The sequence below is a fragment of the Paramormyrops kingsleyae genome, chromosome 22, assembly GCF_048594095.1.
Source record: "Paramormyrops kingsleyae isolate MSU_618 chromosome 22, PKINGS_0.4, whole genome shotgun sequence".
Classification (NCBI taxonomy): Eukaryota; Metazoa; Chordata; class Actinopteri; order Osteoglossiformes; family Mormyridae; genus Paramormyrops; species Paramormyrops kingsleyae.
This window is the reverse complement of record NC_132818.1, coordinates 18786987-18809838: the sequence shown is the minus strand read 5'-3', so window position 1 is coordinate 18809838 and position 22852 is coordinate 18786987. Positions and strand designations below refer to the sequence as shown.

General features: G+C 49.6%; 1 protein-coding gene and 1 long non-coding RNA gene across 4 annotated transcripts in view; one reads left to right on the top strand and one right to left on the bottom strand.

Moving 5' to 3' along the window:
• LOC140581673 (uncharacterized) overlaps positions 1–1150 on the bottom strand; it is an 8417-nt gene extending 7267 nt beyond the window's left edge. Inside the window, exons 1-2 of the long non-coding RNA XR_011984810.1 lie at positions 1110–1150; positions 833–1019 (exon numbers count right to left, since the gene is read on the bottom strand). This is a non-coding gene — a long non-coding RNA (uncharacterized lncRNA). The remainder of the gene's footprint in view (positions 1–832; positions 1020–1109) is intronic.
• The window catches only part of lasp1 (LIM and SH3 protein 1), a 23342-nt gene extending 490 nt beyond the window's left edge, over positions 1–22852 (top strand). Inside the window, exons 2-8 of one of the 3 annotated variants that reach the window (XM_023835421.2) lie at positions 915–979; positions 7595–7689; positions 13653–13737; positions 15708–15815; positions 19292–19370; positions 19699–19790; positions 20053–22852. In XM_023835421.2, the coding sequence (XP_023691189.1) occupies positions 917–979; positions 7595–7689; positions 13653–13737; positions 15708–15815; positions 19292–19370; positions 19699–19790; positions 20053–20226 (696 nt within the window). In that variant the 5' untranslated portion in view covers positions 915–916 and the 3' untranslated portion in view covers positions 20227–22852. Of the gene's footprint in view, positions 1–699; positions 846–914; positions 980–7594; positions 7690–13652; positions 13738–15707; positions 15816–19291; positions 19371–19698; positions 19791–20052 lie in introns of those variants that run through there. The other 2 variants (XM_023835423.2, XM_023835420.2) reach the window with 2 other exon arrangements.

Here is a 22852-nt window from a genome sequence, read left to right as displayed (position 1 = left end):
TCTCCCGCACACCCGATCGCTTGTAGCTACGCTAGCAGCACAGCGGGCATGCTAAAAGGCGCATTTGAAATACATCTAGATTTGCATCCAGCTTCCGATCCAGGAACTAGCTAATTTCTGGCGGCGGCGTGGAAACTGGCTTTATAATGACCATCGTTAGCGCTGATCGGCTGATCGGCAGCCGGGCTCCCCCCCTCAGCCAGGCCCGTGGCTTGTGCCGTTTTGGTGAACAAGGCGGCCTCCTTTGGGTTTCTGTGCAACCGGATCCTAGGACCCCTTTTTGGGCCAGATCACGCAACCAGTGTGTCCCGGAGTCGCAGGGGGGGAAACCCGCATGGGCAGCCTGCATCTCCACCCTGAAATTCGAACGTCTTAAAAACGTGTTTTAATGAATATATACATTACGCTTGCGCATACAACAATAAGATAGGGTAGATTGCAAGGGGCGTGGGAGTTTCTCCCTTTTCTCTAGGGGAAAAGTTTAGTTTTTCGGCTCTTAAAGGCGCAAAGACGTGCCCAAAGCCGCAGTCGGTGCCCGATCCCCGCCGCAGGATCGCGGGGTTGGGAGCCCAGGCCCGCCAGGCGATAGATGCAGTTTTAACCCCCCCTCCATTTCCGTGTTTTAGATCGCGTCTACAGTGTGGGCTGTGGATAGATCGCCACTATTGCACAGGATTAACGTTAGACATGACGAAGGTGTTCACTACGTGTTTCCTCTTACGCGCCTTAAAAACGGTGTCGTTTTCTCCTCCATAACCCGTCGTCATTTACCCTCCGTGTTATTTACGGTGGGAGACGCAGTGCTTGCGCCTCTGAGGCCGGGCGATCGTACCTTCCGCTCCCGGGTAAGGCTGCGGATCGGGCTCCTTTGTCCTGCTGTGAGTGATGCTTATGCGCGTCTTAATGTTTTCCAGTGATGACGGATGTGGTGGGAGAGAGAGGTCATTTCGCCATTTCCCTGCTCGGAAAGTCTAAATTGGTCAGTAGGCCTCTGCTATGTTTGGAAACTTCTGCCAGATCTGGGGAGGTAAACGGTTGTTTCAGATGCCATAAAAGGTGTGGTTACTTCATCTTCGTTCATTGCTACACCTTTGTTTTTATTTACTTACGTATATGGTCTGCAGCAGTATCCTGTCCATACAGTTAAGACATGGTTGGAGGCTCTATGTTTTGTGATAAATAGGACTGTGATCCACAAATGCTCATCATGTATTGGGTGATGATACAATTACCTGGAATTGCTATGAATAGGTGCTTACGTGTGAGTATTTGGTTACGGGGGAGAATGTATGTATACTTGCATTTGCTTGTACCACCTGTAGAAGACCCCCTCCCCCCCCCCCAGCCCAAAGTATACTAATCATTATGTGCCCCGTGGGGTAGCAAGCTGACTTGCATTCCTGTGTGTGGTCCCTTTCCCCTTGGACATAAAAAGCATTCAGGTTTTTCTAATGGGCTGTCAAATGGAACATTCCGGAAGGAAAGCAATACAGAGGTGAAGCCTGGCCAGATAACAGTCTGTCTCTTGTTACTCTCCTGTCTATGAATCATGTCTGTCCTGTGACTGTAGAGTGAATTGGTCAAGAAGTAGTGGGGGAAGCGGGGAGGGGTGGGTGGTTGGTATTTAGGTGTAAGTTGCTGGTTGCAGTGTATGTGACAATAGATGGGCCCTATTCACCACTGTGGCATTACCAAACAGCGTCCAAACGAAAGCTGAGGTCTGTGCGCCATTTGCGTAACACTCCTGGGAGTGTGGTCTGGTTTGGGTCGACGGGTTTCTGTCCGGTGTGGGCAGAGACGGTCGGGAAGGAAGCGAGAAGCCCCAGCTGCTGGTTTGACTGGGACGTTCCCGTGATGCCCTGTGTTCCTGGTGACATCTCAGACCCACTGTGGGGCTGTTAGTGCCCGAGGGAATTCATAGTCAGTTAGTTGAAAACTAATTTGAAATTTTGCTTCACTTAATTCCACAAAGATTCTACAAGAATTTGTATTTATTGAAACTTAAATTCTAGTTTCTGTAATGTTTTTTTTTCCATGTCATATAAACTTTACTAAAATCTAAAAATATGCATTCTGACCTAGGGCGTGGAAGCCTATAGTCGTTGTGCTGATATTATGGTCTGTAGAAGCGGTTTGTGGTTGGCGGGCACTGTGTTTGTTGAAACTTCACGGTGTGTTACGCGGACACGTGTGACTGAGTTCTGGGATGTCGTGTGTGGTCTTCTGTTAAATTGGGCCTTCTAGTCTCATCCCCCCCCCCCCCCCCCCACGCTTGCAGAAAGGCTCTCTCTAACTCTGACACGCACCTGTGAGAGAGCTAGCATACTCTCCTCATAAGCGCTTCCTGGTGCTTTAGGGTAATCCTGGTCGGCCTCTGAGATGTGCCTGAGTCCAGTTTCAAGTTTGTATTTTCTTCATGAAGGGTGAGTGCATGATTGAGTTTGCCCCCCCCCCCCTGCTTTATCTTGAGTGAACCGATGTATCTGAGGGAGTCGTTCTCATCTCTGTTCCACCCACCCCCCGCCAGCCATCCTTTGTGTTTATCAGGCAGCGGTGTGAGCCAGACTCCTCGAGCTGAGTCCGCCGGGAGGGTGGCGTGGCTGCGGCGTCACGCGCCAATGCAGGCACCTTGGAGCGGCCCCACCCTCTCTGGAAAGCGCCATCGTCCCGCCATGGGGGGGGGGGGGGACTTCAGTATGTTGCGCTGTGAAGGCGACTGCTCCGTTGGGCCCGTGCATTTGAGTTGGGGTGGGGGTTGATGTGGAGTACTGCAGCGCGAGCGGGGTCATGCGAGGTGTGATGTCACTGGCCTACGAGTGGTGTTTGAGTGTGTGTGTGTGTGTGTGTGTGTGTGTGTGTGTGTGTGTGTGCAGGAGTCATAAAGGCAGAGGGACGCATGAAAATGCTGATGTCAGATCCTGTGAGTTCGAGGGTGGCCAAGCTCGAGGTTTCAAATGGCGGGAAGGGGATGCATTACTGCCTCACCAGGCCGCTGCACCCCCTGCAGCCTCTCTGCCCGCGTGTTTTTTTTGTTTTGTTTTGTTTTTTTCTCATCTTTGTGGGGGTGCTAGTTTCGCAGACGCGTCTCCGGCCGGTCGCCGGGCTGAGGGTGGATGCAGTCACCTGTATAATCATCTCTGTCTAGCCGCCCACTTCGGCTTGCCGGTTTTGGATTTGCGGCGGCGCTGGGCCGTCCTTCAGCGCTCCACCCTGGTCCCCTGGCATTTTCCGCTCGCAACCCCCCCCCCCCCCCCCCCTTTACACACTGCAGCCCCTGAACACCAGCAAGGTCTGACAGGGCTGAATATCTCAGCTGGCTGTCAGATCCTCTTACCAGCCAATTCTAGCTAATAGCATAACCGGCCCTCCCCCTCACAGCTGGGGGACACCTGGACACGTTTGCTGTCCGGCGTGACGGCTGGGCAGTCGTTTATATCCCACCCCCACATGGAAAGTCTCTCTTGGAGCGCTAGCTTTGCATAAACATGTCTGATAATAGCCAGCAACAGTAATGAGGGTTGCCCCTGGATGTCTCGCCCCAAAATAGCCGCTTTCGTCTAAATACTCCACAGTAATGGTGACCGCACGTTCCTTCGTCCACACTTCTTGCTTGTTTACCCAAATCCTCTTGGCTTCATGGAGATCTAGCCAGTCCAGAATTGAGCCTCTGTAGCATTGGAGCGAACCTTTGGCTTGGCTCTGGTGTTTGGCCTGAAACGACCACTTCTTGGATCAGACGGGGTTGTTGCAGAGTGAGGTGGGTGGAGATGAGGACCCGAGATGGGGGTCGGTGTCAGACTAATCTGGGTCACGGAACTGCTCCCATTCCAAAAATAAGCCAAGAAATGAGAGAGGAGACTCCCAGTTTACCTTCCCAGAGCAGGTGGGTCTCTGGGGGGGAGTGGGGTGGGGGGATCTGCGCTAGGGATTAAAGGACGCCAGACTGTTGAGTTTTTCCAGCCCCTGGGCTCCCACAGTGACGACGGGAGCAGGGTAGCGAGGCCCGAAGAGAATGTTCGCACGCGCACATCACGCTCGCGTGACCATCCGCACGTCCCTGAAACTGGCTCCCAAAACCGCACCCTGTTAGCAAGACTGAGGTATGCGTAGAAAATCTGAAATGTAATGAAAATGCTGTTAAAAAAAGTTCGGTTTCGGTAACGTGAAAGGGAGCCGGAGGCGAGGATGGTGGGGTGGGAGCAGCGTGACCCAAAGAATCGCTCGTCAGTCATCACAGGTGCAGTTTGAAAGGTACGGGGAGCTTTAATCACTGAGACTGCAGCAAAAAATGAGCATGTCCATTAAAAGGAGATTTAAAATAAAGCCGCATAAAAAGTAGTGTGAGGGATTTGGCCATTAGATATACTTTACACCAAGGGGAAGTTCATTTGCATACAGCAACAAAACAACATGAACTGCACAGATTTCACAGTGCAAGGACTCTGGGCTTTAGTGTAAAGGCAGCACACTGCAAATACAGTTGCGCAAGGCTGAATAAATAAGAGAACTTAAGACATCAAGGCGTTCATTTTTCCAGTCCGCCTCTGATCAGGCATGCCGCCATGTGGTGGGTTTCTCAATCTCCCAGTGCCTATTGTATGGATCGCCAGTTCTTCCCGGGAGATCACCGACGTTGCTACTTTCCACCACGGTGGCTGAGGGATCTAATCAGATTAGAGCCCAGCCTGTCTTACAAAAGACCCAAGCAGTCGGATTACCGCAGTAAGTCGGACCGTACGCGTGGGGGCCTGGGACAAAGTACCGGGGCTGCATCCGGGGGCCTCTTTTTCCCATAATCCCCCACTCCGATTCGAACTCCTTGCGTTGCTGCCTTTTGAATGGGATGAACCTGCAGCCCAGAGTCCTGGAGGGTTTGCCAGTAAAGTGGCAACGAGTTTAGCGTGGTATTCTCAGTCAGGGGGAGGGGGGACTGGTGCCGCTAGCCAGTTAATATTCACCTCTGAAGGCTGCAGGTCAAAGTCCAGGTCGTTAGTGGGCCACCCCCCCCCCCCCCCTTGTTCATTTCCTGCCACATCATAAGGACCCACAGACGTGTCTGTTTATATTCAAGCTTTGAGAAACGGGGAGACTCTTCTCTGCTGCACGGCCCCTTTCTGGAGTGCTCCTGGACCTCGTCCAGCCATTGTCTTTGTTCGTTTTGTTTGCTTGCTTGTTTGGTTGGTCGGTTTGTTCTTAACCAGGGAGCGGAGCCGTCAGCGGTCTGGCAGCCACGTTCTCCGCGGCTCTCGGTCTGGACGTGGCTGATTTCCCAACACCTCTCCCCCAGCCTTTTTTAAAAGTTCGTGTCAAAGGTTAGGGTGCCGGCGGGAGCGGAACGACTGGGCCTTCATGTCCAGGCTGGTAAACGTCACCCATCCACCCCGGGGGAGGCGTGGGGGGTGGCTTAATGATTTACCTTCCATTATCCAGTCCTTGTGGTGTTTTATCCGTCTGATGGCGGGCTGGAGACGGGGGGGCGGGGAAGCCATCGGCGAGTCAGAGGCCTTGTTGCTGTCTGCATGCGCGAGCCCCCGTTTCTCGGCGCGTCACGGGTATGACGCCGCCGGCGAGGTGTGGTGCTGCGAGACCGTATGAGGTGGTGGGGGGCGCCATGCAGAAACCCCCTGTTCCCCTCGGCGTCACCAGGGCTAGTTCAGGGGGCTTCATTGGCCCTGAAATGTTCTGGTTTGCCCCTAAATAAATACAGACTAATTTGTTTAAATAGTGTATCATCCATTTTCTTTAAAATCAGCCCCCCCCCCCCCCCCCGCCCCCGCCCAGTAAAGACCTAGCTCCTCTTTTTTTCCTAAATCTCTAGTCCTGCTCCTGCCCCCCCCCCACTTCCTTCCCCCTCGATTTCTCTGGCAGCTGCCTGTGTTTACGGTCGTTCATTTCCTCTCGCTCTCTCTCTGAAGCTGCTTCTGCCAAGTGTCCGCCCCCCCCCCCATCTCCTTCTCAGCCCCCACCCTCAGACTCACCCTCCCACGCTCGGGCCTGTGCTGGACGCTACAGCGGTGGGGGCGGGGGGCACGTTTAAACCCACATGGGATCACAGTCGTTTCTGACACACGGCTGACACCTGAAAGTGCAACTCAGCTTCTCTCGTTGTCCAATTTAATTACTTTAATTAAACGAGCCCCTCGAATAGATCCATGTCTGACAGTCCAGCACAGGTCAGATCGTCCACCGCAGCTACTTGTTTACCCCATCAGCAAACTGTAAATAAATAGTGATTAATGACAATGATCGCTTCACTACCGTCTTTCGCTATAGTTTAACTGTCATTGATCTTCTATTTGGTCTTTGTAGCCTAGTATCTCTCCCTTCTAACGTTATTTAATTTAACCTTTATTCTCTTTTGCACAAATAATAGCTTGAATTTTGAGTGGGGGCAACCATCGGTTTAGGAACTTGTTGGGGTCAGAGTTGTGAGTTTTCTCGAGGCGTTGTGCTTGGGATGACAGTGTTGTTATTGATGTCGTTCCCACGGGGTGGGGGGGGGGTGCGCAGTGGGAACAGAGATGGGGCAGCCCTTTCAGCTAAACGAGGTCTCCTGAGACATTCAAGCACCTAAGCAAGTGGCACATTCCTTTAGAGAGGAAGCGGGCAGCTGTGGGTCAGACCACATGCTGGATGTGGACATGGGTTGTGGGTCATCTGCTGTCTTGTACAGGTTAGTGGTTAGCCCACCCCACACGTGCCACAGAAGGTGAGGGAATCTACCTGTGGGCAATCTTGGTGATGTTGGGGGGGGGGGTCTGTAGGTTGCCCACAGCAGTCAGTCACATCATGATGGCCATTGGGTGCTTAGGTGAAGCACAGCAACAGTTCTGTGTGTTTAACTCCAGTAGCTCAACAAGTACAGCTTTGCACCAATAAGACGAAGCTCATGGGTTCACATCTCCCCCCCCGGATTATTGTGATCCTTTCTCATGGGGGGGGGGGGGGGGCGAGCAAGTTATCAAAATAAACAGGGAAAAAAACACTATCTCAGCATGGACGGAAGGAGATGCCTCGCTGTGCGGGTGTAAACACTCGTAAACGTGCGGCTGTATGGTCACCTGAGTAACATTCCATGAGGGGCAGTGGCCCCGGTTCACTGCAGCAGTGTTGCCTAGTAACACCTACAGCTTGACCTGTTTGTTGGAGTGAGCATTTACCAACACTGTCCCATTTGAGGTAGTTAATGCAAAGATTGAACATTAACTAAAACCTTAACACCAGATCACAATCATTTATTGTTGTAGGTAGATGGGCATATATCTTTTTAGAACTTTCCAGAGCGCCTCTGTCATTGTGTGACTATAATGTGAAATGTCACTAGGTGGGGCTTTAAAATTTTTCCGACAGCTTCAGTCATGTGACTGTAGAGATGCAGTTTTACTCTCTTGTCGCCTCGGCTGTCGATTTCCTCATTGGCTCCGGACCCGGAAAGGTGTTGATTCGTGCCCCGTCGAGGAAGTTAACACTCCATATGATCCGTCTACGGCTGTCTTTGTTTTTGTGTGCGTGTGTAACCATTGACGACCGCAGTTCCGCCCCCGCCCCCCCAAAAAACCTGAGCCTTTCTGCTTTTCTCTGTCTCCCCCCGCAGTATTGGCACAAAGGATGTTTCAGCTGCGAGATCTGCAAGATGACTCTGAACATGAAGAACTACAAAGGCTTTGAGAAGAGACCATACTGCAATGCGTGAGTGCCCCCCCCCCCCGCCCTTTTGCCCTGACCACGCCCACATCCCCGCCCACTCCCCCGTGGGGAATGTCGGAAGAGGAAATTCCACGAGTTCTTCTGCAGTGATAAATTACCCCTCCCCCCCCACTCTGTTCCATGCAACCCGGCGTTCCCAGGAAATTCGCTCCCATGGCCCCTGTGACCCTGGACATTGGCAGTCGGTAGCTGTGTGTGTGTCTGTGTGTGTGTCTGTCTGTCTGTCTCTGTCTGTCTGTGTGTGTGTCTGTGTGTGTCTGCTTTCATCCGGTCTTCTCCATTTTCCATGCTCCTCTGCTCCTCGCCACTTGCAGCTCTGTAAAATCGATCCCCAACACGCAGGCGAGCGTCTGGGCTAATAAACCAGAGCAGCCTGCATTGGGAGTGGCGTCTGCCCCGGACGTCGAGTCCATGTGTGAACAGACTGCAGGGTGGGAATGCCTTACCCAGGACCGGGTCATTGTGCTGGCCGTGTCGCCTCCGTTTGACTTCGAGGCCGACCCCGGTGCAGTCTGACTGACAGGCGGTGCCACTGAGGGCTTCTGGGAGGTGGACATGCCACCGTGAACAGACTTGCATGTGCAGCAGTATGAGGTAGCCATAGTAAGCAGTTTGGGGTATAAACAGTCGGTGTGGCATAGGTGCCGATTAGAACACGAACAGGCCAGTGAGGTCAGTCAGCCGGGGGCCCTGTGGGGGGGGTGGGGTCAGAAAAATATGGATAAATCAGACGCTTCAGCCTCCGTTGTGGGATGTGGTAAACAAAGGCTGAAATGATGGCAAGAGCCCATCGCCCACCCCCCCAGGAAGGGGGTGCTCACAGGCAAGTGTGTCCGTGTGTCCCAGCACACCGGGGGCCCGCAAATCCGGCAGCTGTCTGGGCTCAGTCCAAATCGAAGGAGCAGCCTTCCCACTGCGAATAACAGTGCGGATTTTACCAGACTCACAAACCACATGAAAGACACAAGAACAGCCATGTTACAGCATCAATCCGAGCGGCGAATCCTCGAATGGGAGACACTTCACATTCTCAATGTGTAAGCTCTAGAAATATCTACAAAATAGCTCTCTGTGGGAGGGATGGTGCACGGGGAACACCACGGAAATGAGATTTTGTGCGCTCAGCGACAGGTCTTCAGGATGCGCATGGACAAGCGTGGCAGGCCTGAAGCGTCGCTGGTTTTGCCCGCAGGCCGCGCAGGGTGCGGACGCAGCCAGAAACCGGCGTCTCTCCTCCCCCCCATATGCAAATCTCTGCTACACTGAGCCGTTTGTGTCCGCTCCGGCCTGTTTACTGTGCAGCCCCCACCGCACACCCCGCGAGTCATAATGGAGTGTTTATGGTCTTATAACGGGAGTTTGTGTGATTTCGTACTCGATTACAGCCCCCTGAGGGAAAAGAATGCAGCCACACATCAATCTGCCATTACACAACCGACCACCAGTGCGCGCCACTGAACTGCACAAACAAGCAGAGGCGGGTTACCTGTTTGGTCATCGAAACTCACCGCAAGGGCCCCAGAAATCTGGCTTTGGTAGGCAGTCGTCAGTATGTTGCCGTTTTAGGCAAATCTCAATGGCCTGTGATGGTTTATTCAAATCGATAATGGACCGTGCGTGATATGGACCGTGCTGTTCTGGGGTGTGAAGGCACAGAAGCACCTGATCAAGGCTTTCCAGGAACTCGTTCCTCTTCTCCATTTCCAGCCACATGTCCCCCCCATTTGCATCTTTACATTTGTTGAGAGAGAGAGAGAGAGAGAGAGAGAAAAAAAAAAAAAACACAGTCCTGGGTTAACCAGCCTGTCTCCGGTCTGGGATTGACCTTCCTGGCCTGTCCTGTGGGTATGAGCTCACCTTCCATAGTGGGTAAGGTGGCAGGGGCAGGATTACGGAGCTGTGGCTGTACAGGATTCTCTTTAATGGTCTCCTGTGGCCCTAGCTTGGGTCAGCACCAATCTTCTGACCCCCTTTGCTCCTTTAGCTCGACATACAGAAAATTGCAAAAATCGTGGGTTTGAATCCCAGTGGGCACAATCAAAATTTAAGTCTATCCCCCTAAATAATATAACAATATACTAACTCAAGGTCTCAATACCTACACTACTGATGGAACTATTTCATGCTGTTTTGTCCTGTTGCTCATTGGGTTTTGTTATGTAGTTGTGTGTTGCTTTGTGGCCTGATGTATGTGTACACAGCTGTTGGTGAGAATGAAGTAGCCTAGAACATTGAAAATTTAGGGATGTCCCAAATCACTTTTTTGGCACCCTGATCCAGTCCAATATTTGTATCTGACCATTCAGAGTCCCAATCCAATCTTTAAAAAAAGTCGCTGGAATGGAACCAGTAAAAATGTTTGACTGTGCAAAACAGTAAACACCCCCTCCCCCGCACCTGTCCCCCCTATCCGGCCCTACCCAAAGCCCAAAAGAAACAGGGGCAGAGATAACCTGTGCACCCCACCTGGAAGCAAACTCAAAAAACAATGCTTCACCTAACGATACCGAAACAAATCTCAACCCTTTATTGAATGGTTAATGCAGAAGATTTGTTAATCCAGGATGCAGATAACCCCAACAATGCGAGATTGTAGAAAGTGACCCGGCTCCAATCTTTTAATAAAAATTGAAAAGTATGTACACACATAGTAGGCGTTGTCGCATTCTTCTTGTGACTAACCCTCCCGATTTCGCAGTATTCTTCCATATGATGGTTCAGCAAGTGCCTAATTAGATTCCTTGCGTTAAACGACACTCTTGCTGCCTTTACCTGGAAGGGATTGCATTGTAGGTAGCTGTTGGGCTACTTTGTTTTCCGATCTACAGAATTTCCACACAGCTAACATCTCAATAGTTGGTAGTTGTGAGCCATGCGCCTCAGGCTTACTGTAGCTTGTGACGCAACCTTACAATCTGCACAACTAACATGATTTTGCAGAGTGTGGGAAATCAAATGGATCTGGCTGAAGTAGCCAGTACTAATCAATTTTAAAAATGCCTGGATCGGCCCTGATCTTTGATATTTGCTTGGGATATCATTGATAAAATTGTAAGCCTTCCGTCTACTGTAAGTTGCTTTGGATAAAAGCATCAGATGGTTCAATAAATAGTTTCAGTGACCTAATCCCATATGCGAGTTGGATTTTCACTTCAGGCGTTCAAGTTTTTATGGTCTTCAACATGACACCACACTCCTGCAGCTCAGTATAAATATACGATGTTTTTGAAAGAAAATTGGCAAAACGGTTTTTCATAACGTAAAAAAGCCTCGCTCAATGATGGAACAGTAGCTAAGACCTTTACATTAATTCACCATAATTTATTTATCGTAAGTACACCATATGGTCAACTTGGCCAACATCTCATTCAGTATGGAGTCGGATGGTCCGTCGTTGCTGTAATAGCCTCTGCTCATCTGTGAAGAGTTTCCGTTAGATGTTGGAACATTGCTGATGGAATTTGCTGCTGTTTCATTTGGTTGTTGATGTTGGGTGTAGGTCCTCTGAGCTTGTCTGGCCCAGTTCTTTGCAACTGAACCCCAGATTTTTTGAGCCTAACAGCCACGTCATTTGCTGTCGAGCCGGACAGCTCTAGCGGTGCAGAAATGCAGCGAACTGACCTGTTGGAACGATGGCGTCCCGTGATAGTGCCAAATGTAAATTTACAAACTTGTTTTGTACAACTAACCATTCTGCGTTTAATGTTTGTTGCAGTAGATTGCATAACTTGCTTAATTGTATACCTGTGAATGCTGGGTGCAGCTAATTTGGAATGTCTGCATACAGTTACATGCAAAAGTCTTAGGCAGCCAATGAATACTTGTTTATGTATTTTATATATTTATCTGGAGAGAAAGTGTGTATTTTGTCAGAATAAAACACAATAAAAAAATATCGCAATCGATACAAATAAATAGTAATACAACAAAGTTTAAGAATATCTTGTTTGCAAACGATTGCTGATCTTGTCGGATAGCTAGATGAATACCACTTTGGTTCTCAAATCTCTCCTCGTGGGCACCCCAGCCATTCCATGTATTTGTTAAATTTCAATACCAGCTCAATTAATTAATTTAATTAGCTAAGTAAGTTGATAAAGTATTAATTATCCAGCAGGTACACTAGTGGCTGAGTCATCAAATGCATGGGTGTATTGGAGGGTTGCTCTGAATATTGACTTTTTTTGGAGTCGTTTTGAAATGACTAAGCTGATACACTTTGACAGACATTGTCGTTTTGCACCAACATAAACATAATTTTCATTTATTTTGGCTGCCTAAGACTTTTGCGCAGCACTGTAGTTTTGACCATATGGTGTAGATGGGTATGTATCTTTCTGGAACTTTCCACTGTGGCTGTCAAGTTCATTTGGAATTAACTCGTAAGGTGGGCATTTTGCCGGTTCTCCCAGTGTACTTTAGGTAAACTGGCATTTCTATGTAGTTACTGTGTCTGTGTGTCCAGTGATGTGCTACCACTGCTTCCAGTGGGTCTCTCTCCTCACATTTTTAAAACGCAGAGTACTCCTTTCCCCCCCCCCCCCCCCCCCCCCCCCCATCTATCTCTGCAAATGGAATCTGCAACATTAAGTCTGGAGAAATCTCGCCTGTGATGCCGGCTGTGAGCCTCCCTCTGCCGGGGCCCTCCGCTGAATCGCGGCCCAGACTCGCCACTCGGGGATCTTTCTGTGGCGGCTTGTTTTGCACAGAGCAGCTTCTAAAACGGTCGCCTGGCTTCTCCCTCGTGCAGAAACCCGCCAGATTGAGGAGGGTGTGCAACCTCAAACTGCTGGGGGGGGGGGGGGGAATCGGGCCCCAAGGCCCGATGGGAGTCGCTGGGCTTCATACGTGGGATGGGTGTGGCGACGGGTAGCATTGGGGGCTCTCGGGGGTGGCGGGGGGGGGGTGGCCACGTCTGGGAGCTGTAATCGGAGTCCCTCTGAGCTCAGAGTGCCATTTTACTGATGGTTTGTGTGTGTGGGGGGTGGGAGTGGGGGTGGGGGGCATTTTGAGAACATTCCAGAATGGCACCCGTAGCCTCGACTTCGTCACGCCATGTGACCCCGCTTCCTGCAGCTTAATTAACTGTCATTCTGGAGGGTGGGTGGGGGCCGTGGGCTGATACAGGATGGATGATGTCTCCTGGGAAGTTACTCCACCTTTTAAGGGATGGGACGTGCTCCCACTTCCCACAAGTCTCCGTGGTTTCGCTGGATCTTGAGGTCTGGACCTGCACATGTTTCCTTTACATTCCTTATTCTTGTTTTGTTTTTTTTAAATCATGGAATGAAATATTTATATTGTGCATCTGATTCACTTTGATTTGTAGAACATCTTTTCCCATATGGTTGCGCCAGAGTACTCTGTATAAACGCACACGGCCCAAATTTCAGCAGGCAGGAGGAGAGGATCGGAAACTTAGACTAGGAGTGAAATAAACACCTCAGAGTGTCAAAGGTCAGCTGGCTGCCCACCACTTTGGGATTGGCTGACTACACGTTCAGTCAGACGTCCATGTATCAGACGGTGGGGAGTGTCGTCGTGGTCCCACACGACGTTGGCCTGTTCGTGAGGGGCTACGTTCATTTCTGCAGAATTTGCGTTCAGGGAAATAATGAGCATATTTTTTTGCGAGTTGGGGGGGCTTTGGTGTTGCTGGTCTTACCGTTACCAGGAGCAGATCGCATGCAGCATGCAGCCCTGCACCCTGTTTCTGCGGCTGCGGCTGCGGCTACGGCTGCGACGCGGGGTCGGTTCCCGGGAGCGGCGGCTGACTGGGGGGGGGATTCTGGCGATGGAAACTGCTGGAAGGGGCATCCACCCAGGGCATGGTCCGGGTCTCTGTCTCAGCCCCCCCCCCCTCACCCCTGCACCTGCTTTTCCATGTTTGTGTGCATATATCTAGTGCTTGCCACGTTAACCCCCACGTCCTCTCGCCGTTGCAGACATTACCCCAAGACGACGTTCACCAGCGTTGCGGACACCCCCGAGAACCTCCGCCTCAAACAGCAGAGCAAGATGCAGAGCCAGGTGGGGGCGCTGTTCCTGACGGGGGCTCGTACCCGGGTGCCCTGTTATTTATGCCTTATTTGTCCTGTCTTCTCCCCATAGCTTCATTATCTCTGATTTTAGGATGTTTTCTCCTCTCCTGTCGTCCTTGCTCAATGAAGTCCTCCTCTCTCTGTCTCCTCCAATCGCCTGCCTCCCTCCCTGCCACACCTCCCGCCCTCCCCCCATCCCTTCTGTCTCCTCCATTCATTCATTTCTTAAAGCTGGAGAAAAACAGCTCGCTGACTCCCTACCCATAATGCCTCAGAGCCACCCACCTCCCCCTCCCGCCCGGCTTCCTCTTCTCTCCGTGCCCCTCTCATGTTCCCCCGGTCACACTGTCGCCGCCTCGCTGTGAAGTCCGGTAATGAGGTGTGACTGGTTTCCATGACGACGCAAACCCCTCACCCCACACGCCGGACACACAGAAATATGCGCACGCACACCCTCCCTCGCCCCCTGCCAGCTACTGGGGCGTGAATCCACACATACCCCGCACAATGGCCGCACGCGATGACCCACTTTATATTTGGCGCACCGACATTATATCTGGCCATAGACGCTCTGCCAGACACAAATGCGCATGGGGATTAAGTCGGCTTTCGTTCATTATTAATGCTGCTCGTGCCCCGGGGGCAGGCGGCCTGCGGTGGCTCTGGCAAATGGCCCGTACGGGACGCTCGTCTTATCGGTCCGCTTCTCCCAAATCCATACGTCGCTGTCCGAAGAGGAGTGGTTCTGAGGCCGGGTGTCTGTGCTACATTACGGAAAGCAGCCCCATGTGGCAGAAAACCATCTGTCCCTGTTTATGCGTGTCCGTCCCTCTGCAACCCCTGCTCGGCCTGATTCCTGGCCCTGGCCCGTTAGCGCCGTGGCTAACCAAACATTTCCCGTTAGCGCCGTGGCTAACTGAACCTAGCCTGTTAGCAGTGTGGCTAACTAAACCTGGCTCGATAGCGGCGCGGCTAACTAGCTGCATGGCTAATTGAATCGGCCACATTAGCAGCGTGGCTAACTAGTGGTGTGGCTAAATGATCCTGGCGCGTTTAGCGTCGTGGCAAACTGAACCTGCCGCGTCAGCGTCGTGGCAAACTGAACCTGGCGCGTTAGCGTCGTGGCAAACTGAACCTGGCGCGTTTAGCGTCGTGGCAAACTGAACCTGCCGCGTCAGCGTCGTGGCAAACTGAACCTGGCGCGTTAGCGTCGTGGCAAACTGAACCTGGCGCGTTAGCGTCGTGGCAAACTGAACCTGGCGCGTTTAGCGTCGTGGCAAACTGAACCTGGCGCGTTAGTAGCACAGCAGAGTTTGACAGGTCACACTCACCTTGTGTCCCCTGGCACAGTTACAGATTCATACACAAAAGGTCACATAGAAACATTGTGGTTTAACACCCCGTGTCAGAAGTCACATACAGAGCGTTCACGGACATGGGCTGCGGTCACCGGCAGGTCGCGTTCAGGCCCTTCTGGTGCTGTAACCGCGATCAGGGGTCGCAGCCCTCATGCTGCTGCGGTAGTTTCAGTTTTATTTCCACTGCTGTTCCTGCTCTCACTCGGCGGTGTCGATGTCAGCAGATGCAATCATTGCTAGTTAATCACCGTCAAGCACAGCTGGCAGCATGTCCTACTGCCGCTCGAAACAACTTGCCTGACGCGCATCTTCCTTTACGAGATTTTTCTTTTCGCCTCAGGTTTTGTTTAAGGCTTGCAGGACACAGCCCCCCCCCCTGCACACAAGTAAAACTGAGCTGAACATCGAGAGAAAATGCCAGCTGACCGATTGCAACTCAAGCTCTGTCCCCTCTGCTCTCAGACTGAAGGTTTTGTTAAACTATCGAAGAAGTTGGGGTCCCCGTCGGTCTGCTTCCTGTTCGGCCCGACGCCGGCCCCTGCCCCCCCACCCCCCCCTGCATTTCCTGCGCGTGCAGTGAAGGCCCTCTCTTTTATCACAGGTGCTGTACAAGGAAGAGTTTGAGAAGAGCAAGGGCAAGGGTTTCAGTGTGGTGGCCGACACGCCGGAATTGCAGCGGATCAAGAAGACGCAGGACCAGATCAGCAACGTGGGTGTTCCGCACCACCCCCACCCCAAACTCGCCTCATCTGCCCACGCGTGTCCTTCTGCAAGGACCGTAAACAGGACTAACTTCCTACCCTCTCGCCCACCATTAACCACTTTGGGCCTTTAAGAGCCCAAATCATTTTAAGCACAATCATTTGGTAATATAACACACCCTCCATTAGTAAATGATATCATAACTGTATTGATATGAGCAATTTAAGGAATTTAACGTGAAAGCCATTATCTAGTCTCCTTCGATGTAAGAAGAGCACTTTGTCATGAGGAAGCAAGGAATTTAGAGATGGTGTCAGTGACTCTTGTTGCTACATTCATATCCTGTTTGATGTTCAGTTCCGACTCTTCTGAAACCCTTCTGAAGAAAGGCTTCCTCACTGAGGGCCTCAGTGCCAGGCTCGCTAGCTCGGCTGGGCCACGTCGAGCACGTTGGCGCCTTTGAGGTTGTGCTCGTGGAGAAAGGGAAGGCGGAGATGCAGGTAGACAGGAGAGCGTGGGAAGAGCCGCTATCCTCTCTCCTAGGCGTAACTGCCTCCCTCCTGCCGGATGAACAGAAGAACCAGTATGGGTAGCATTTATGATACGAGGCCTATTTCGGAAAGGCACGTCCGGCGAGAATGCGAACGAAAGCTTGTGCCCACGCGGGGTGTTTGCCCGTGAAGGGGAGCAGCGACTGACGGGTACAGTATTGGCCTGAGACCTTTAACTTCAGAAGCAGGAAGAAGGAGACCCAAACTGCTTTTCAAGGGGTTTCGTTTTTTTTTTTTTTTGGCTCTAGGTGCATGGGAAAGACCAACACTGGACCTAGACCTCACTTGTGGCTTTTGGGTTTCAAGTGCCAATACTTAAGGGAGTTCCCCATTAAAATACCAGAGGGATTTGGCGAATGAATCTCTTGTGGGCCCAGGTAGCCGGACTTCCTGTTCCACATTTTTTTCTTTAGACGAGATTGTCTGGTTGGTTACTGTACCAGGGAATGTAGGACAGAGCAGTGGGGGTGGATGATGGGAAAAATTAAAGTGTTATGCACTTAATGTCGGCATTAATGTTCCTGTTCTGTTCAGTCTTGGGAGACCCGCTGGGCTTTATTTTGCTTGAGCATTGTGCTGTTTGCCCTGTCTGGCTCGAGTCCACCCACCTGAGAGAGAGAGAGGTGTGTGTGTGTGTGTGTGTGTGTGTGTGTGTGTGTGTCAGTGTGTGTGTCTGCCTAGCACAAAGATGGTAGCTCTAACTGCACTAACAGGATAGTTGGTTTGCAAGGGCTGGGTAATTGTCGCCATGGCAGTGGAATTCCAGAGGTGCAGCTTCTCTGAAACTTAGATACAGGATAGCAATGCTTCCACATTATATATACACAGATGCACTCCACTACTGCGTTTATTCAGGTTACGCCCCCGGGGAGCTGCGTCACTGCACTGTAAGAAATGTTACTGCAAAGTCATGGCATGCAAGCATTCTGCATCATGCGCAGATGCATAGGAGATTCATCTTCATCCTTGCAAATACACACACAGGTAACAGATACCCATGTACACACCCACACACACAGCAGATGGACTCAAACACACCTGAGCGCGCGCACACACACAGATTAAGTATCTATCTTTGTGGGGACTCTCCATTCATAAATCTAATCCTAACTATGACAACTTTAACCCCTACCTAGTCCAAACCTTAACCATAAAACCAAACAAAATATGAAACTTTTGCCATTTTTATTTTTTGCGATTGTATTTGCAGATTTATATCACATTTGATCCCCACAATCTAATACATACATGACCACACACACACACACACACACACAGAAGCTCGACCCAAGTGATCTAATGTTTTGGGCAGAAATGTAGTGACCTCTCTGCTGTCCATTTTTGTGTCAGTTTATATACAATTTCTTTTCTTTTTTTTTTACCCTATCTCCATGATCCTAACGATTGTTAAACAATTAACTGTCAGTTATTTTTACTGAATCGCTTGATCCCCGAGGTTGTTTTTGCACTGAAGGCGTGCTGACACATTGCGGCTAATCCTGGTTAAGGAGATAACAGGAGTTGGTGAGTACCAGCCTGGACATGTATTTTCAGCCTGGATCTCTTTTCCTTGACTTTCTCTAGTCCACATTCACTGCAGGCCAAAGGGAAGTAGGTGGTCTCCTGTTGTCCCCCCACCCCGGAAAGCCAGTCTGGGCTTGGCCTTCCTGTTCATGCAGCCCACTGATGTGCTACCGTCCAGATCGCTCCACTTTTTAAAACTGTTTACTTGCTCCAACTCGCTCTCCCCTGCTGTCTCTTAGCCGCTCTTAAATCATATGATTCTCATCCTCGATTAAAATAATCACCACCCTAAAAATAAACACATTACATTTTCACAGTTCAAGGTGAAAAAAAATAGGTGTTAGATCTGGCACATTCAGTCTGTTTGCCGCTTGGGTGATTTCTGTTCATTAATTCCCAGGTTTTTTTTTCCCGGTCTGCATATGGCCATTTCGACACAGCAATGCTTCCAGTTTGAATAATTAGCTTTACCATTCTTTCCACACACCACCCAATCTCCAGCCCTCAGCCATGAGGTTCTGTCATTTTTCCTGGTATTTACCTGACTCTTATGATGAGTCAGTTATTGTTTGGCAATTATTATTATTATTTTTAACTCGCATAACTGGTTATTTGCCCACGTGCTCAAGTTTTTTCATAAACCTAATTGTTCATAATGCAGCACACCTATGGAAAATAAAGGCCCCTGTAGACCTCTGGTGGCCACTATGGGGAATTGCAAGTGTAGGTAGCAAAAATGACTGGATTCTGTGTGCACAAAAGGGCAAGGCAATCTGATGCCAAAGGGAAATGTTATTAGCATTTCAATATCTTTCTGCTGTCTGGCACAGTGACCAAAGAACTGTGGATGTCCATCATGACTTTATACACTTATGTGCATTTACATAGATTAACTGAGCAAGGCCACCTGCCGATTAACAGTGTACGGATATAGTAGATGTGTGTGAATAAAGTAGGTCAGCTAGCATTAAGAGAGCTGAAATATGAGCACATAGTATCCTGATGAAGTAACAGGTACAGTAATGTATTATTAGCTATCAGGTTGAAGGGTGTGACTTGGTGGGCTTGGTTGGCTAAGTGGATAGCAGGTCTGCTTTGTTGCCCTTCTCTGTGCCTTTTTGCCATGAGGTTTCTCTGCACGGAATGGAGTCACAGTTAGCATTAGCAAGCGATTGTCATTAGCAAGTCGTCATCGCTAGCGAGCAGTTAGCGTTAGCGTGCAGTTAGCGTTAGCGGACAATTAGCCATCTGGCTGTACGCTGGGCAGTGACATCGTTTATGGTGCTGCACCGGTGGAAAAAGAGAGATGAAGGGACTGTCTAAGAGCAGATGCGTTTCCCCGGCGGCGCATTCCTCATGCGAGGGAGATTTGTTAGTGACACAGATGTCTGTGTGTGTTTCTTTCCAGATTAAGTACCACGAGGAGTTTGAGAAGAGCCGAATGGGGGGAGAGGCTGTTCCCGCACAGCCACACAACCCACCTTCAGGTAAACGCACACACACACTTAAAAGGAGCAAGCTGTTCCTCGCAAGTTCTCAACCAAGCTTTTGTTTTACATGAACTCCCACAGAAAGTCTATTTAGCATTTAAATACGTCAGAAACTACAAGATTTAAGAAAAGCGATGTTAGCACTTAAGACCATCTATTTGTACTGTTTGACGTTGTTAGTTTATGTACTTCTACGTCTAATGTATGACCCTAGCATATTACCTCCAACCTCCCATTAACAGGAAGTTAGGTTACGAATCTCATTCTAATGACCAATTGGGAAGCAGTACCTGAAATTCAACACTCGTCTGCTTCCACATTGCAGGATATCATCAGCAACCTGCCGCCTCTCAAAATTACAACTACGAACCCGAGCCCACACGTCCAGCAGCCGCAGCACCGCCCCCTAGTGCTGGGGTGAGGAATTTTCCTTATTTCATTTGAAACATTCTGTATTCTGTTACATATGAGAACATAAGATTGAGAAATGGTCCCCACATTAGCATGTAAAATAACTGAGGCTGTCAGCACATAATGATTTTTTATTATTAATTTTACATACAATTTTATGAAAATACATAAAATACAATATGTATTTTTCATTTGGCCAGTGACTCATACTATAGTTGAGCGCTCACATGTAACGCTATTGTTTTCTCCCTGGGTCCTGTCTCCACAGAAGCGATACCGGGCCGTGTATGATTACATGGCAGCCGATGAGGATGAGGTGTCCTTCCAGGACGGCGACCTGATTGTGGACGTGCAGCAGATCGACGAGGGCTGGATGTACGGCCGGGTGGAGCGCACGGGCCAGCAAGGGATGCTGCCCGCCAACTACGTGGAGCCTTTCTGAAGGGGGGTGGGGGCTGGGGTATCATAACCTGGGGGGGTGGAGGGAGGGAGAATGAGAACCGGAGCCCAGTGCCATCCAGTTTTAATGCACTTTCCCTCTTTTTTGTGTTTTTTTTCCTGTTCTTTTTGCACCCCCACCCCTTCTGAATCTGCCCCGTGTCTCTCTGCTGGGGGCAGGTCATTATCTCTTCCCTTCTGTGTGTCTAGTTCCCCACATCTATGCTCAGCTAAGGTACAGCTGATAAGTGGCACTTAAGTCTTAACCAATGTGTGCACACCCCAGAGGTCACATGTCTTAAACCCCGCCCCCACAGAGTGCTCCAGGCAGCCAATCACAGTTGTCTGAACACGCGGGCTGACTGGGACCGCCCTGCTTGGGCCGTTTCTACGCCATGCTGTTTGCGGTTTGTTTGTACGCACTCTCTGAGTTCTTGTGTCACCACGTAACTGGAATCGGGAGAAAAATTTTCGTGGTGAAATCGTAGTTAGCATAGCGTAGAGCTCCATCTTGGCGATGCCTACTGCCTACCTGTCCCAGAGGGGTATGATCACATGACCTGGCCATATCAAAGGGGGCAGGGGACGTTGCCTGTCACTCATCCTGACCCACACTCGTACCTCCCTCCAATCTGTGGTGTCATCTTTTTGAAGCAGAAGCCACAATTAGTTGGAAATTAAATACCTAGACACTTAATTGCAAACAACAGGCCTGAATGCCTTCACATCTAAATGAACATTACTGTCCTCTCATTCTGGCCCTTTGGTGGGTCGAGGCTGGTTAAGTCCCTACCAACGACTCGTAGAAAGGTGCCCAAATAGCGGAGGTGTTAAGGATTAAGGGAGAAACAAAGCACAGTTTCCGAAAAGGTCAATTCCAGCCACTTTTGTCATTCCACTCTTCGTCTTTTTCAAACGTCACACATTCCAATCTGTAATCTTCAGCAGTGTGCTGAAGCTGTAATCTCATGCGCCTCTAATGTTCTTGTTTTTGTCATTAACGTTGTGTGTGTGTGTGTGTGTATGTTTCCCTGTCATTTTCGTATCTTTGCATCTCAATTTTTAAACGAGTCTGCAGCAAGCTGCACACACAGAAATACAAATTCTTAACCGGTTTGAAGCGTTGTATTATCAACCAGATGAAACCTCATTGTGCTGGGATTGTTGGAGACCCGCATGTTTGTTTACGCCTATCGACTCTCCGAAATCGACCGTAAATTAATGTCATTCCGCGTTGGGCAATCGCGCACTCTCCTCTTAAAGGGAGACCTTCCTCTGACGATGAGTATGTCATTACGCAAACCAGATCTGCTTAGCGCATCCAACCTGCACAGCTGAGAGTCATTTAAAACCTCGCTGTACACTTCCGAGCTTCATAAATGAACCTTCTTCCGCCCCCAATCCGGCCGCCTCTGCTTGCCACGCCAAAGCGTTTTTTCTTATGTATTAACGAGCGCCGTTTGTGGGCCCCTGCGTGTAAAATCCTGACCCCTACGGCAATAAAGGTCGTCAGCCATCGTGTGTCGTGCCCCCATCTCCTATCTCTCCTTTCCATCTTTACTGCTTCTCTTCTCTGCTCCCTCCGATTTTTTTTTTTTTTTGTGATGCACTGTGACTGCCACAGAGGGAGATGAAATCAAAAAACGAAGACAATATTTTAGGAGTAGGAAATAATGCTTTAATATGTAGCTGAAAGATATTTGCAAATTTCTATATCTATTTAAAATGAAAAAAAAGCTATGATATAGCGAGGGAATAGGTAAAGTGTGTAAACGTCAAGGCTTTGAAATTGTTTTACAGTTGATTTGTTGGCATTTTGGCTGAGGAAATTAGGGCTAAGCGTTTAGTAATTTTACATACTAGTAGAGACTGATGTGTAATCGCGGCACGGACAAAAAGGGGCTCGAATGAAAATATGAACAGCGGGATTTTTCAATCGAACCAGCGGAATAAGTGACACTTGGGGTGGCGGATGTCTGGCGTTACTGTGTGTTTCAAAACGAGATACTGTTCACACGACACACCTCAAACGGCACTGCTGAACAAAAGGGCACCTGTCATTATTAATTATCTCTCATTAACCGGTAACTGGACGTCTTAAAAAGCTCGGGCGACTGTACACCTACAGTTGCAGTCGTATACAATCGGTGCTAACAGATAACATGGAGAGAGAGAACCGGTACTCTTTCCTTTGTCCAGCCTTTTGTTTGTCCCTGGTCTGATCTTTTTTTCTGCCAGACTGAACTTTTCCGGACAATCCTTGCTGCTTCTTAGAGGCGTCGGTTCCCCTTCTAGAACATTCTCACACGTACCCCAGTCCATGGAGACGACCCCACAACCCACAATTGCTGAAACCTTAACCTAAATCCCCAGCTTTCATAAAATAAATTCTGCATCCTTGTTTTCCCTGTGCACAAATATTTCTTTATCTCGTACAATACTCGGATATCAAACAGCATACTTAATGCATACATTCCAACTTGTTTTTTAAACGTGTATTATATCAACTGCACACATATTTAAGAATCAGCAGCTCCAGTTGTCCTTTATCGTTGCCCTGTCATAGCTTTTAAAATTGTTCTGATCTCAAATTGATTCTCCAGATTCAATAAAATATTTTTGCCCAGTAA